At 29.4% G+C, this 14,516-nt stretch overlaps 2 protein-coding genes across 2 annotated transcripts in view; both read right to left on the reverse strand.

The window, feature by feature from the left end:
• Window positions 1–4,058, reverse strand: part of LOC113364036 (NADH dehydrogenase [ubiquinone] 1 alpha subcomplex subunit 9, mitochondrial-like) — a 7,396-nt gene extending 3,338 nt beyond the window's left edge. The window contains exons 1-4 of the mRNA XM_026606497.1: window positions 3,960–4,058; window positions 3,613–3,812; window positions 2,340–2,563; window positions 903–1,106 (exon numbers count right to left, since the gene is read on the reverse strand). Of these exons, the coding sequence (XP_026462282.1) occupies window positions 903–1,106; window positions 2,340–2,563; window positions 3,613–3,812; window positions 3,960–3,999 (668 nt within the window). The 5' untranslated portion in view covers window positions 4,000–4,058. The remainder of the gene's footprint in view (window positions 1–902; window positions 1,107–2,339; window positions 2,564–3,612; window positions 3,813–3,959) is intronic.
• A 1,819-nt stretch (window positions 4,059–5,877) lies between these two features.
• Window positions 5,878–6,848, reverse strand: LOC113371989 (zinc finger protein 708-like). The gene is made up of 2 exons (XM_026612369.1): window positions 6,787–6,848; window positions 5,878–6,709 (listed from the first exon to the last, which is right to left on the reverse strand). The coding sequence occupies exon 2, from the start codon at window positions 6,664–6,666 to the stop codon at window positions 5,878–5,880; it is 789 nt and encodes a 262-aa protein (XP_026468154.1). The 5' UTR covers window positions 6,667–6,709; window positions 6,787–6,848.
• Between the last annotated feature and the right edge of the window lie 7,668 nt (window positions 6,849–14,516).

The following is a 14,516-nucleotide window of genomic DNA, read 5'->3' on the forward strand; positions in this document are numbered from 1 at the left end:
GTAATAAAGTTTTTAAAAAAAAAAAATTTCGACGATTTTTATGATTATTTTTTTGACGGTAGATACCATAGTCTTCTATATCATACTAAAATATTATGGCCCTACGATAACAGGTTCAGCTTTAAAAATTCGTCAAAGTTTGCAAAAATTGGTATCGTTTTTTTGGCATTTGTCAAAATTAGACCTTTGATCGACGCTTTCTCCAAAACGCCTGAGCCGATTTTAGAAATTTAAAAGCTATTTGATGTATTTCGGTGAGGACTATCGTTTGTCAGTTTTGTGTGACGATCTGCCAAGCCGTTTCTTTGCAATTTGAAAAAAAGTGTTAAACTTTTCGTCCACATTTAAACTCATCCTACCGAACCGATTTTAAAAAATCAAAAACTGTTCGAAAGATATTAGTTGGGAATGGTACTGATTAATTTTAGGTGAAAATCTACCGAGCCGTTTTCTTGTAATTAACTGTTGAAAAACAAAATTTAAGCCGATTTTCATGGAACTTTTTTTGGCGATATACATCATGTTCTTATAGAACTTACTGTAATATTACGGCCTTACGACAAGTAGTTTAATTTTAAAAATTCGTCAAACTTTGCTAAAATTATTATCGTTTTTTTTAATGTAGGATTGATGAAGTATATTATTTACACTTTTTTTTTGATTAAGTCGATTATTTACACATATCGGGAAGTTCATGTAACTTGCCTCGTTGGCCAAACCAACTAGTTTTACATTTGTGCGGTTTCTAGGTTAGGTTTTATATGTGACACTCTGAGAAATATGCCTGACTGCACAGCAACTGCATGTCTTTGTCAATATTCAGTATAGAAAATTCTTAATAACATGGCCTTGCCATAACATTTGTCTGTTATGTGGCATAATCAATCCCATAATGTACATACCTTAAAAATCTGTCTTCAGAACCGTAGATAACACCAGGCCTGAAAATAATGGCATCAGGAAACTCTTCCTTTACAGCTAATTCACCGTAGTATTTACTTCTAAGAAAACCACTACCCTTGGGCAAACAGTGGCCTTCTGGATTAGGACTTGCACTTAAGGATGATACGTGTATCAACTTTTCAACACCAGCTTCACGACAAGCTCTAAAATAAAAAAAGAGTGCGCGTAAGGATCACACGCGATTGAAGTAAAACTTATTTGCTACTGTATAAAATGGCAAATTTAAGTTGAGCAAAAATAAATACATCATATAAAAATTTGGAATAATGTTTATTAGTAATATGGTAACACTCGTGATGCACACATTTATTAGTGTCGTCAATCATTATACACATTTATGTAATGATAAATTATAAATTATATATTTATGATTGTGAACAATAATGTAATCGAAGTCGTACTTGAAATATGACATGATCGTTTTAAAGTAATTGCTGATTAATAAATTCTATAATATTCATTCACACAGTGGATTATGTTAAACAACGCCTAAACAAATATTGTTTTTGCAAATTAACTCATCCTGTAACAATTGTGTTTGAAGAACTTCATGTGATTAAAATTAACATACATTCATTTACTGTTTGTATTTTTTTACTTTTTTGCTGACGATATAATCTCATTCCTTGAACAGCTGTAATATCCGTCTTGCCTAACAAATTGAAGCCATACTTTTATATTTGTTTTATTTACCAAGCCCTGCACATAGCTTGATCTATGAATCATTTGCTTTTTTATGTGAACGTTAATGCAATGATCATCATCAACATTACGAGGTAATAAATTAACCATATTATTAATGTCAACAGGCGCATTTATAATTTGTCCAAACATTCCAAATTGTCCATTTGCATGTCGCAATCGTCTAATTTGCATGAAACACAACCTAGGTGAAATTAACCTTTCAGATTCAGTATCTAGTTTAGGTAGAGAATTTGGTATAGGTGGAAATACAAACCGGTTAAATTTACACAAAGTGGGAATTTTACCCGAATTTAATATCTTTCGACAAGTTCGACATCCAACCTGATTATTTGAATCAATATTCAGAAAACATTATTAAGAATTTGTTTTTGAGCATCATTTGATATTTCTAAGTCACTTTGAAGTCAAAGTCGATCACACACAAAACATACATAGCCAAAGCTATCATTTCTTACGCAGCGCAGATTTTTCCTTAGTTTCATTATTTATTTGCGATCATTTGCACTACAATTATTTATGGGGGACGGGATAAAATATTCTTCCAATCCTGACATTTTTATTAACTCACGAATTATACTGCTAACCTATGTCGCGCCTAAAGAAGTTTTACTTCGAAAAGTAAATATAATACACTTTATAAAGTGGCATGCAAAAATTATACTATCATTTACCTTGCTAAAGTTCGGGCACCTTCAACATGAACATCATCAAATTTAAAATTCTTAGTCTCCCAATCTCTTCCTACTAAATTGATGACGACATTAGAATACCTGATGGCTTTATCAATTGATTCTCGATCTCTTAAATTGTATGGTGTGAATAATACTTGTCCCAAATCACCCACACATTTCAAGCGTTGTGCTGGGTAGAAATCTCCACGGTAGGGAATAATTAACTAAGGAAAAATAAGTAAAAAAACAATTGTGTATTCTATTTAATGTAGAATGAAAGAAATATGATGAAAGTATTTTGAGGTTAGGTTATTAATATATAAATTTAAGACATTTTTTTACATTTCTTTAGATAACTTTTAATTTTCTTCCTAAACATTCTAATTTGGTGGCATTTGTAAAAACTAGATAAAATCTACTAAAATCTAGTAAACACTGTTATATATACTTGCATATTAAAATTTTGAAAAATTCGCAGTTGAAATGCGAACTTTGGTATTTTGATAATTTGCAATATATTGATTTAGAACATTTTTTTACTTTTCCTCATATAACTTTTAATTTTCTTCCCGGACATTTTAATTTGGTGGCATTAGTAAAAACTAGATGTGATTTACTAAAATCTAGTAAAAACAATTCACACTTGAATATTGAAATTTTGAGTAATTTGCAGTTAAAATGTGGCTTTCAGTATTTTGATAATTTGCCATATATTGATTTGGGACATTTTTTACTTTTCTTCAAATAACTTTTAATTTTCTTCCCAGACATTTTAATTCGGTGGGATTACTTAATATTAGATAAAATTTACTAAAATCTAGTAAACACTGTTATATACACTTTTATATTGAAATTTTGAATAATTCGCAGTTGAAATGCAGACTTTGGTATTTTGATAATTTGCACAATATTGATTTAGGACATTTTTTTACTTTTCTTGGAATAACTTTTAATTTTCGTTTCGGACAATAAAATTTGGTGACATTAGCAAAAACTAGATGGGATATACTAAAATCTAGTAAAAACTGATTTATACACTTGGATATTGAAATTTTAAATATTATAAGCATTAAAAAGCCACTTGTATATCTCTACTATATTGTACAACTACATTGTGAATTTTGTGTTGTCCAAATAAACTTTTCTTCAAAATAAAATCCCTTTGCATTTCATTTCTAATCGAAAAGTATAATTTAAATTTAAAACCGTATGTTTCATGTTTAAAAAAAAAGACCTCTTACAATCTAACACCTTTTAAATCAATCCTTTATACCTGGGTGCCAATTTTCCCCAGTTTATTGCACACATATCGTCCCGTAAAGCCTGTAGCCCCAAAAACTGTAGCAACGACACCATTAAAACTGGACCGACCACCAGTACCTCTTTTCATAGCAGCCAGATTGGTTTTCTGGGGCTTTGTACTGTAAGAGGCCTGCTGCAGACAAGCAATTCCGATCCATCCTGTCTGATTTCCTAAAAAATTAAAAAAGGACTTAGAAGATAATTTGTTATATGTTACTCATTACATAACCTATATGGTTAAGTAGTCAGAGTACATATGGATTTTAAATATGAGACTTAAATAATTTTAATTATAGATTTATGTTATTTATTACTTACTGGAGGCTTTTACAGTGTGCTGAATTACAAACAGCGACATTTCGAGGCTGTTTAATCCTTTTTATGTCATTCGAAAATAATTGTAGGAATTTATAAATGTCAAAAGTGTTGTTGCCACAGTTCGCCGATGTGTGGCACTAGTGGTTCTATTTTAAACGGTTTTGTATTTTAAATTTATTAATTTGAATATGAACTTGCTAATTTTATGTTTTTCGACGTTTGAAATCATTCTGAATCGTTTGTTTGGTTTTATATTCAATTTAACTATATCTAACAATTTTTTAAATAAGACATTAAAGTCTTGATTAACAAAAATAAATTATAACAATTCTGAATGGTTTGTGGGTTTGAACTAGAAATAGAAAACATAACACAAAAACAAATGTCAACTCGTGGTGTATGGCATCGTGCCTTAAGGCAAATTGCTGGAACTTCCCGTACCGTAATAAAATATTCGATAAATTTTAAACGTTTTCAAATATATTATTACAAATACTGTAACTTTTATTATTTATTATTTTTGCTATCTTGTTATATCTGAGCAAATCAAATGTAAATCATAAATCATAAATCAATTTATATCCAGAACATTAACAATCGTCATTTCATTTTGAATCCAATTTAAAAAAAAAAATAGTTGCCTAATTTACACAAAATTGAAAAAGTGCTCTCGCATAGTCACAGTCTAAACGCATTTGCAAGTAATTTTGTGCGACATTTTCACTTATTCTGTGCTTAGCTTGGCGGCATTTTCACATTTTTCAATAGTTTTTTTCACAAAATTGAAAAAGTGCTCCAGTACATAAACAGTCTAAACGCACTCGGGTAAACATTTGTACCAGAGTGGCGCTTAGACTGTGCTTAGCATGGGTGATTTTTTGAATTTTTAATCCAAAATTACAAAAATATTTTTTGAAAAAAAAAATTAGAAACAATTTTTTTTCCAAAAGCAATTATTTTGTTGAAACAAGCAGAAAGTTCTTTGAATCATTTAAATCGGACGCTTAGTTCACTCAAAAACTGCAATTTTTTGCACATTTAGCTCTGTATCTCCGAAACCGCCGGGCCTACCTTTGCCAAAAACTAATAACCCCGTCATTACGAACTGAATGTTTTTTGGATCATACAAATCGGATGCTCCGTTCTCTCAAAAACTCGATTTCTATTTTCTGCACTCTTTGCTCCATATCTCCGTAACGGCTGGACCTGCCTTTGCCAAAAACTAATCAGCAAATCTTCCTATTAATAGGAATCGAATGTTTTTAAACCATTCGATTTAAAACCACACGCACACACGCACACTCACACACACACTCACATCCATTTTTTCCGAGGTATGCCAGTAAAATGTTCAAAAACCTTCAAAACGTCGAGTAATGCAAAAATTTTCATTTTCGATTTTCGGCCCATTACTATAACTACCAGACGGGAAGTTAAAAACCGCACAAATGTCAAAAAACCGATGTTAGATAACAGGGTGTTTTTGACCCAGCTTCATAACATACGAGTGACATTGCAGTTTGTGTGAAAAACGCCTGAATGCACAACAAATGAATTGAATGTTGACAGTATTTAGTATGATTCAGTAGCATAATGTATGCAAGTTAAAGCATAACATGGCCTTGCCATAACATTTTTTTGTTATGCAGCTGAATCAGTCCTTCAATGTGACAACAATATTTCAGTCTCTAAAAACTTGAAAAATATTTATTTGACTGTAGTAAATACAAAATAAATACAATATTAAATTTATAATCAATTAAACATTTATATTTACATTATTAAACAATTACATACAATTCATTGATTATGAGTAACAAACAGAAATATATAATACATAAATTGCAATTATTATTATATATCAGTATAAATTGAGTACTTGAAAAGAATTATAAGCTTAAACAATTACAAGACTAATTCAAAAGTTTTGTTGACTGTTTCCTTCTACAGCATGTACTCTTTTATGTTGTGTTAATGAATATTTTCTTGAGAATGCTCTATTGCATATTTCACATTCATAAGGTCGTTCTCCGGTATGGGTTATTTTGTGTTGTTTTAGGTTTGGCTTTGTTTTGAATTTTTTATTGCATATTTCACAATTAAAAGCGCGTTCTTCAGTATGCACCAAAAAATGTGTTTTCAAATTACCTGCGTTTGAGAATGTTTTATTGCATATTTTACAATTATAAGCGCGTTCTCCAGTATGTACTACTGAATGATCTCTCAAATGACTTATCTGTAAAAATCTTTGATTGCATATTTTGCACTCATAAGGACGTTCTCCAGTATGGATCCTTTCATGTTGGTTTAAGCTAAATTTTGTTGTTAATGTTTTATTACAAAATTCACATCTAAAGCTTTTCAAATTATTGGTTGTCTTGCACTTTCTTGAAACTTTTTTAATTGATTTGTTCGTGCTATCCACTAAAGTACTTGAATTACTGATCTCTTCGTTACATATGTAAGGTTTTTCATCTAAAACTCTTTCGTTTGTATTATCCAAAGCATCTTGGTCATCAATCGTCTCTTGTTTTATTTCCTCGTCAATTGTAACTTCAGATTTTAGAAATTGCTGTAGACATATATCATCATTATACGTACACAAATCTGACGTATTTTCATAATCATCAAATTCCTGTTTCACTTGAGGATAATCATCAATCGGTTCGGTTTTAATTGTTTTGTTTGAATTTGTTTCTTCAGACATTTTAGAAGTTTGTAGGTTATAATAAACTAACTGTCGATGAGTTCTTGAAAGTAAAGAATTTATATTTAAAATATATGTGTTATGAACGTATAATAAATTTACTAATTCGTTCATACTGACCTTTTTACAATTATTTTATTTTCCAATTTAACTTTAACAATTCCATAAACCACTTTGACATTTCTACTCCATTTTCCTTTTATAAACGAAACGAGTGATCTGATTGGACAGCATTCAATTACATTTTGGCGGCAAAATATAAAATCAGAAATTATATAGTTTCAAGAAAAAAAAAGCTGTTTTTATAACATCTAACGTCGGAATTTCTATATTTTTGATAGAATAATTTGCAATTTATCATCTAAATTTGATTTTCAACTAAAACTAATCAGTATCATTCCCAACTAATATCTTTCGAACAGTTTTTGATTTTTTTAAATCGATTTGGTAGTATGAGCTTAAATTGTGGACGAAAAGTTTAACACTTTTCACCAAATTCCAAAGAAACGGCTTGGCAGATCGTCACACAAAACTGACAAACGATAGTCCTCATCGAGATACATAGAATGGCTTTTAAATTTTTGAAATCGGTCCAGCCGTTTTTGAAAAAACGTCGATTTACAGTAAAAAATCTGTTCACACATACTTTTTTCAAATTTGGTCTCATTCAATTCAGAATGTCTTGAAACGTGGAGAAAACATAAAATTAGCGAATCGGATTTTTTTATGAAAACATAAACTTCTCCTTCGGGAACCTAATTATGTAAACTAATATCATAGTACTCAATTTATATTATTATATTTACCATCATTATTATATTCCCATGCAAAATACTTTCTCTACTAAACTGAACTCTCAACATGCTATCACCATATTTTTGTATTACATAAAATAAATCTATGAATATGTACTTTAATAACAATTTCCTGTGTTATTAACTATCGCAAATTGACATGTATATCGATATATTACGTATATGTTGCAAATTACAATGAATTATCTCGATTTTTATATTTTATTAATAAATTGCACGCTATTTTAAAATATTTTCGCATTCGGTATCAAAAATTGTCTTTAAATTTCAAGGACTTCAAAACAACGTCTAAAATTAGTGTTGTATGACATCGTGTCTTCAGGCAAATTGCTGGAACTTCCCATACAGTAATGCAATATTCGAGGAATTTTAGATGTTCTCAAATAGATTATTATAAATACTGTAACTTATATATGTTTACAGAAAAGTAAATAAACAAAACTTAATCAATCAGATTCAAAATGAACGACATCTAATATTTATAAGAATTAAAATTATTTATCTGAAGTATATTAGTTAGCTTTAGAACTTTAGCTAGAATCAGAATTAAAACCCGAATTATTTTTTGCAATATTCAAAAACTTTTGCAAATTGAAAAAAAATTATTATCTCAATCGTTTCGTCAGCACAAGCAGAAAGTTTTTTAAATCATTCAAATCGGATGCTTAGTTCTCTTAAAAATTGCCATTTTTGTACATTTTGTTCCGTATTTCCGAAACGACTGAACCTGTCTTTGCCAAAAACTAATCACCACTTCTCCCAATCATTACCAATTGAATGTTTTTTAGATCATTCAAGTCGGATGCTCCGTTCTCTCAAAAACTCGATTTGTATTTTCTGCACTCTTTGCTCTATATCTCCGTAACGGCTGGACCTGCCTTTGCCAAAAACTAATCAGCACATCCCCAATCAATAGGAAACGAACGTTTTTTGAACCATTCAAATAGGTTGATCCGAGCGCCCGAAAACGTGGACACACACACATCCATTTAGTTTCTGAGGTATGCCAGTAAAATGTTCAGAAACCTTCAAAACGTCGAGAAATGCAAAAATTTTCATTTTCGATTTTCGGCCCATTACCATAACTACCCTACGGGAAGTTAAAAATGACTTTAGAAAAACAAAATTTTCTGATTATTATCAAAGATTTCATAAATTAACATATAATGTAATATGAATTTCTTTTCTAATATTGTCCTGGTAGTATTATCTCTGGGAAGTGGGTTTGGATGATCCTCAAGGCGGCTTTTGTAATTTTCTGAATGTGTTTGTGTTTTTGATAGTTTACTCTATATATCAATAAGAGCTGATGCCCATAATTATTAGATCGAAACAAGTTAATTTTAACTTATATAATCCAATTCCAATAAATCATTTTAAATTTACTCAGTTTACAATTTACTCTATATAATCACAATATTTAAATTCAATATATCAAAATTGAAAAGGCTTACTACTGGGTAATCTTTTAGATCTAAGGTTTAATATTTCATATATCATCGAAATTACTGAATGTCTTACTTTTTGTAAAGACAGATTGTAATTCAATAAAGAGAAAAAAAAATTACAAATCAAGATTTTTATACTTTTGCTTGATACATAAAAAATTTCAATATATATTTCATATGCGCTATTTTATATAATTTTTAAAAATATAAGATAGAGTTCTCTCAAAAACTCTATTTCTATTTTCTGCACTCTTTGCTCCATATCTCCGTAACGGCTGGACCTGCCTTTGCCAAAAACTAATCAACACATCTCCCTATCAATAGGAATCGAATGTTTTTTAAATTATTCAAATCGGTTGATCCGTGCGCCCGAAAACGTGGGCGAAAAAATACGGACACAAAACACACACGCATCCATTTTTTTGAGTTATGCCAAAATATTCAGAAACCTCTGAAACGTGAAGATATGCGAAATTTTCATTTTTCCTACTGGAAGTTATTAAAACCTTGTAAAGATTCAGTTAAAACCTAATAAGGATACTACTAATATTTTAATAAATCTAAAAATTCGGTCAGAAAATCTGTCATAAATCTTATAAGAATCTAGTAGCAATTTAAAAGAATCTTATCTGAATCTTTTACCTAGTACGGACCTAACAAGTTAAAATTTAGGGCTGAATGTGTTCTTTAGTTACAAATTATGAAAAAAATAGAATAAAAAAATTGATCAAAAAATGAAAAAATAGTTGTGCCTTAAGACAAATTGCTAGAACTTCTCTCGTACCAAAAAGTATTTTTTTCAAAAAAGATTGATTTTTTATAATCTTTGAAAAATTTTGAATTTTGAGAAATTTTAAATTTTTGAAAAAAAAATTGACTTTTTTAGAAAAAAAAACTTTCGGTTATATATGTTTTGTTTATTTTGAATATTTTGGAAATTTTGAACTTTTTTTCAAAGCAATCGCACAGTAATTATAGATAATTTGATGTGCTTATGAAAAATAATCATTTTTGTCAGTTAAATGGCAATTTTCAATTTTTTTGTATTGGATCTCCAAAATCGCTAGACCTGCATTCCCAAAAATTTATTCAGTTCTTCATCTTGTCAATACAAGTACAATGTTATATGAATTATATGAAATCGGAAGCTCCCCTCTCTTAAAAACTGAGTTGCCGTTTTTGGCACTTTTTGCCCCGTATCTTCAAAACGGTTGGACCTGCCTTTAGCAACAACTAATCAGCACGTTTCCTTATCAAAAGAAATCAAATCGTTTTTTGAAACATTCTAATCGGTTGAACCGTGTTCCCGAAATCGTCGACGAAAATTTGTATCCGCACACACACACACGCACACACACAAAATGTTCAGAAACCTCTGAAACGTAAAGACATGTAAAAATTTCATTTTTGATTTTTTGCGGTTACTATAACTCACGCTTAATAATTTTTAATTATGAAGTTAATTATAATTTTTAACATTTGAATTTAACTAAACTGTGTATATATCATTTCGCAATTGGTCAAATAAGATTTATATTTTCAACTGATATCACTACTGCTTGATATAAGGTTGTCTGAAGCTTAAATAGAACCTCAACTGTTATAGCCAAAGGTCAAAGTCTTTTATCATTAACAAAAATCATTTATCTCGAAACTTTATCTCTACTTACGTTGTGACTTGCCAATAGGCAGAACATTATCACTGTTAAATGTTATTTGTTGTCATTCTTTATTTGTTTGTATATTCAGGCAAATATCAAATTCGATTATTATCAATATGCAAATAATAATTTGAGTTCGAAATCATTCAAAACATTTGAGTCACATCTCACAATTCGTCATTTGTGAGATAATGGAGAATGCAAACGTATCATACAAATTGTTTAATTATTTGAATAATACGATAATGCATAATGGATATATATTTATATTTTATATATATATACTAGCAAACCCGACAAACTCCGTTTCGCCACCAGATGGTTTCGTGAGAAAGATGAAGAAATTTTTTTGTTTGTTTTATATTTGAAAGGAAAAATTGATCAGGAAAGAAAACCGGCTTATTTTTATTTAAAATAGCAATTATTTAAAACAATTATTGATTATTTTTAATACTCGAATTTTTTATTACGGTGCGTGAAGTTCCAGCAATTTGCATTAGGGCACGATGCCATGCACCTCTAATTTTCTTAGCTATGAACCTTGCGGATGAATGCAAAATTGTCGAAAAATCGGTTCGTGCGTTCTGGAGTTATTTTGTCAGGAAGGAAAACCCGACTTATTTTTATATATATAGAAGATAATCTATTTGAAATTATTTAAACAGTATTGATATTTTTATTACTCGAATTTTTAATACTGTGCATGAAGTTCCAGCAATTGCATTAGGGCACGATGCCATGCTAAAACCTTGCGGAGCCCGAGACCTTCCAACGAATGCAAAACTGTCGAAATCGGTTCGTGCGTTGGAGTTATTTCGTCAGGAAGGAAAACCCCGACTTATTTTTATATATATAGAAGATAATCTATTTTGAAACGATTTTAAAACAGTTATTGATTATTTTTATTACTCGAATTTTAATTACTGTGCTGAAGTTCCAGCAATTTGCATTAGGGCTAGATGCCATGCACCACTAATTTTCTTAGCTATAAACCTTGCGGAGCCCAAGACCTTCCAATGAATTAAAAATTGTCGAAATCGGTTCGTGCGTTCTGGAGTTATTTCGTCAGGAGGAAAACCCGACTTATTTTTATCTTTAGAGATATATATAATATATAATTATATATATATATATATTTGAATAATTAAAAAAACATTCGATTCCTATTGATAAGGAGGATGTGCTGATTAGTTTTTGGCAATGGCAGGTCCAGCCCGTTTCGAAGATCCAATAAATAAGGGGAAAAATGTCATTGTGGTGGTCAAAAATAATTATGAACATAGGCACATCTAATTTATCCAGAATTTATAAAGATTTTAGTAATGTGTATACATTTTTCAAAATTTTTTAAAAAAATACAAATTTTCAAAAATTTCATAATTCTCAAAAGAATTTAAAATTTAGAATAATTTCAAGAAATATAAAATAATTCGAAATTTCAAAAACATTAAAATTTTCCTATAATCGAATATTTTTAAAAGGTTTCTAAATTCGCAAAAAATGAAAAAAAAAACGATTATTCTTCAAAAACTCTAAAATTTTTTTAAAACATTTAAAATTAACAAAATCTTGAAATTTTTAAAAATAACCAAAAATATATTCTTTTATTTAAATTGCAGAACTTCCAAAATAAAAAAAAAACACAATTTCTTGTAAACATCGCCCGCCCAATTTAATAACCACTTATTTACAGTATGCATTTATAATAAATATTCTATTTAAAATATTGAAAACAATTGTTATTAATTATTGAATAATTTTAATTTCTCAAATGTTTAATTACGGTACGGGAAGTTCCAGCAATTTGCCTTAAGGCACAAATAGTAAAATAGAATCGAATTTTTGAGAGAACAGAGTATCTCACTTGAATGATTAAAAAAAACATTCAATTTGTAATGATGGGGAGATGTGGTGATTAGTTTTTGGCAAAGGCAGGTCCAGCCGTTACGGAGATACAGAGCTAAAATGTGCAAAAATTGCAGTTTTTGAGAGAACTAAGCATCCGATTTTAATGATTCAAAAACTTTCTGCTTGTTTTGACAATAATAATTACTTTTGGAAAAAGATTTTTGTTTTAAATTTTTTTTGTTCATTGAAAATATTCAGATTTTAATTTCAATTCTGGCTAAAGTTCTAAAGCTCACTTATATACTTTAAATAAATAATTTCAACTTTGCAATTCAGTTTATATAATTCTTATAAATATTAGACAATGTTACCGTATTTATAATAATTATTTGAAAATATTCAATATCCTCGAACATTTCGTTACTGTACGGGAAGTCCAGCAATTTGCCTTAAGGGCACGATGCCCATACACCACTAGTTTTTGGGCTTACCTAATATTATACTTATAAAAATATTAATCGGCAGGATTGATTTTTATACATACAGCATTATTAGGATATGATTTATGTTTTTTTGGTAATGCTGATGCATTAATAAATAAAGCAATAATTGAACATTTATGATTAATGTATATATATATATATATATATATATATATATATATATATATATATATTGATTATTCTACGTGTGAATATACCGTCAATCTAAAGCGCAGAAAGAAATATCGATCAGCAAATCTTATAACAATTTAATTACAAAAATTTATTGTTTTCGATCAACCAGGAAGAAAACCAAAAGCATTCGAGGAATTTATAACAAAACAACAAATTCTCTAAATGGCAAAACTCTTTTCTTAATTTTAAGCAACATGTAATATATCTTTAATATAAAATGATGAGAGAAAATCGTGTTGTTTTTAGGTTTTTAGTTTAAATAACCAATGGGACTTGCCAAGGCCCTTAGTTCATTTTGACAAAAATTGTATTTCAAAGTCAACGTATTTTAAACAATTTAAATTCATGGTTCTTAAACAAATAGTCTTAATTCTAGAGAACTTTGTGCAATCGTGCCATTATTTTGGACCGTGGTTAATGAAAAAAAAAACTACAACTAGCTGTAAGTAGAATTCTGTCTTAAGGCAATCAAGGCATCGTGCCTTAAGGCAAATTGCTGGAACTTCCCGTACCAAAAATTTTATTTTTTTTTAAAAACGATTAACATTTTTGAAAAAAATTACTTGAAAAAATAAGATTTTTGAGAAACTATAAATTGGTCAAAAATTATTTTTTTGAAAAAAAATTTTTTTATTTTTTTTTATTTTTTATTTTTTTTTTTTTTTGAAAAAATGTTTTCTTTATTTTGACATATTTTGAAAGATCTAAACTTTTTTTCAAAGCAATCGTACTGCTTTAACTGCATAAAGATGAAATATCAACCGCGTAAGCGCCGCGTCGCCGTCTAACGCGTAAACATTGGTACGGAACCCATAGGAATGTAAACCAAATGTATACTTATTGTTAAATCTCTATGAAATATCTGATAATTTGATGTGCATATGTCTAATGATCATTTTTGAACGCCAAATGGCATTTTTTTACTTTTTTTATTAGATCTCCGAAACCGCTAGACCTGCCTTTATGAAAATTTGATCAGTTCTTCACCTTGTCAATACAAGTAAAATGTTTTTTGAATTATTAAAATCGGATGCTCCGTTCTCTTAAAAACTGAGTTTACCGTTTTGGCACTTTTTGCCCCGTATCTTCGGAACGGCTAGACCTGACTCGCCAAAAACTAATCAGCACGTCTCCTTATCAATACGAATCGAATGTTTTTTGAATTATTCAAATCGGTTGATCGGTGTTCCCGAAAGCGTCGACGAAAATTTGTATCGCACATACATACACACACGCAAACACACACACACACACACATACATCCATTTTTTCTAAGGTATGCCAAAATATTCAGAACCTTTGAAACGTCGAGAAATGCAAAAATTTTCATTTTCGATTTTTTTGCGATAAGGGAAAATAGTCACAGTTCAAACAAGGTTCTAGATTATTATAATTTTCAAA

This window comes from Ctenocephalides felis, unplaced genomic scaffold (genome assembly GCF_003426905.1).
Source record: "Ctenocephalides felis isolate EL2017-DRISC unplaced genomic scaffold, ASM342690v1 CF-g0.4_SCAFFOLD_00845, whole genome shotgun sequence".
NCBI lineage: Eukaryota > Metazoa > Arthropoda > Insecta > Siphonaptera > Pulicidae > Ctenocephalides > Ctenocephalides felis.

What these genes read in the sequence shown, in the direction of transcription:
- LOC113371989 (XM_026612369.1), bottom strand. Translation starts at nt 6,666, where the DNA reads ATGTCTGAAGAAACAAATTCAAACAAAACAATTAAAACCGAACCGATT.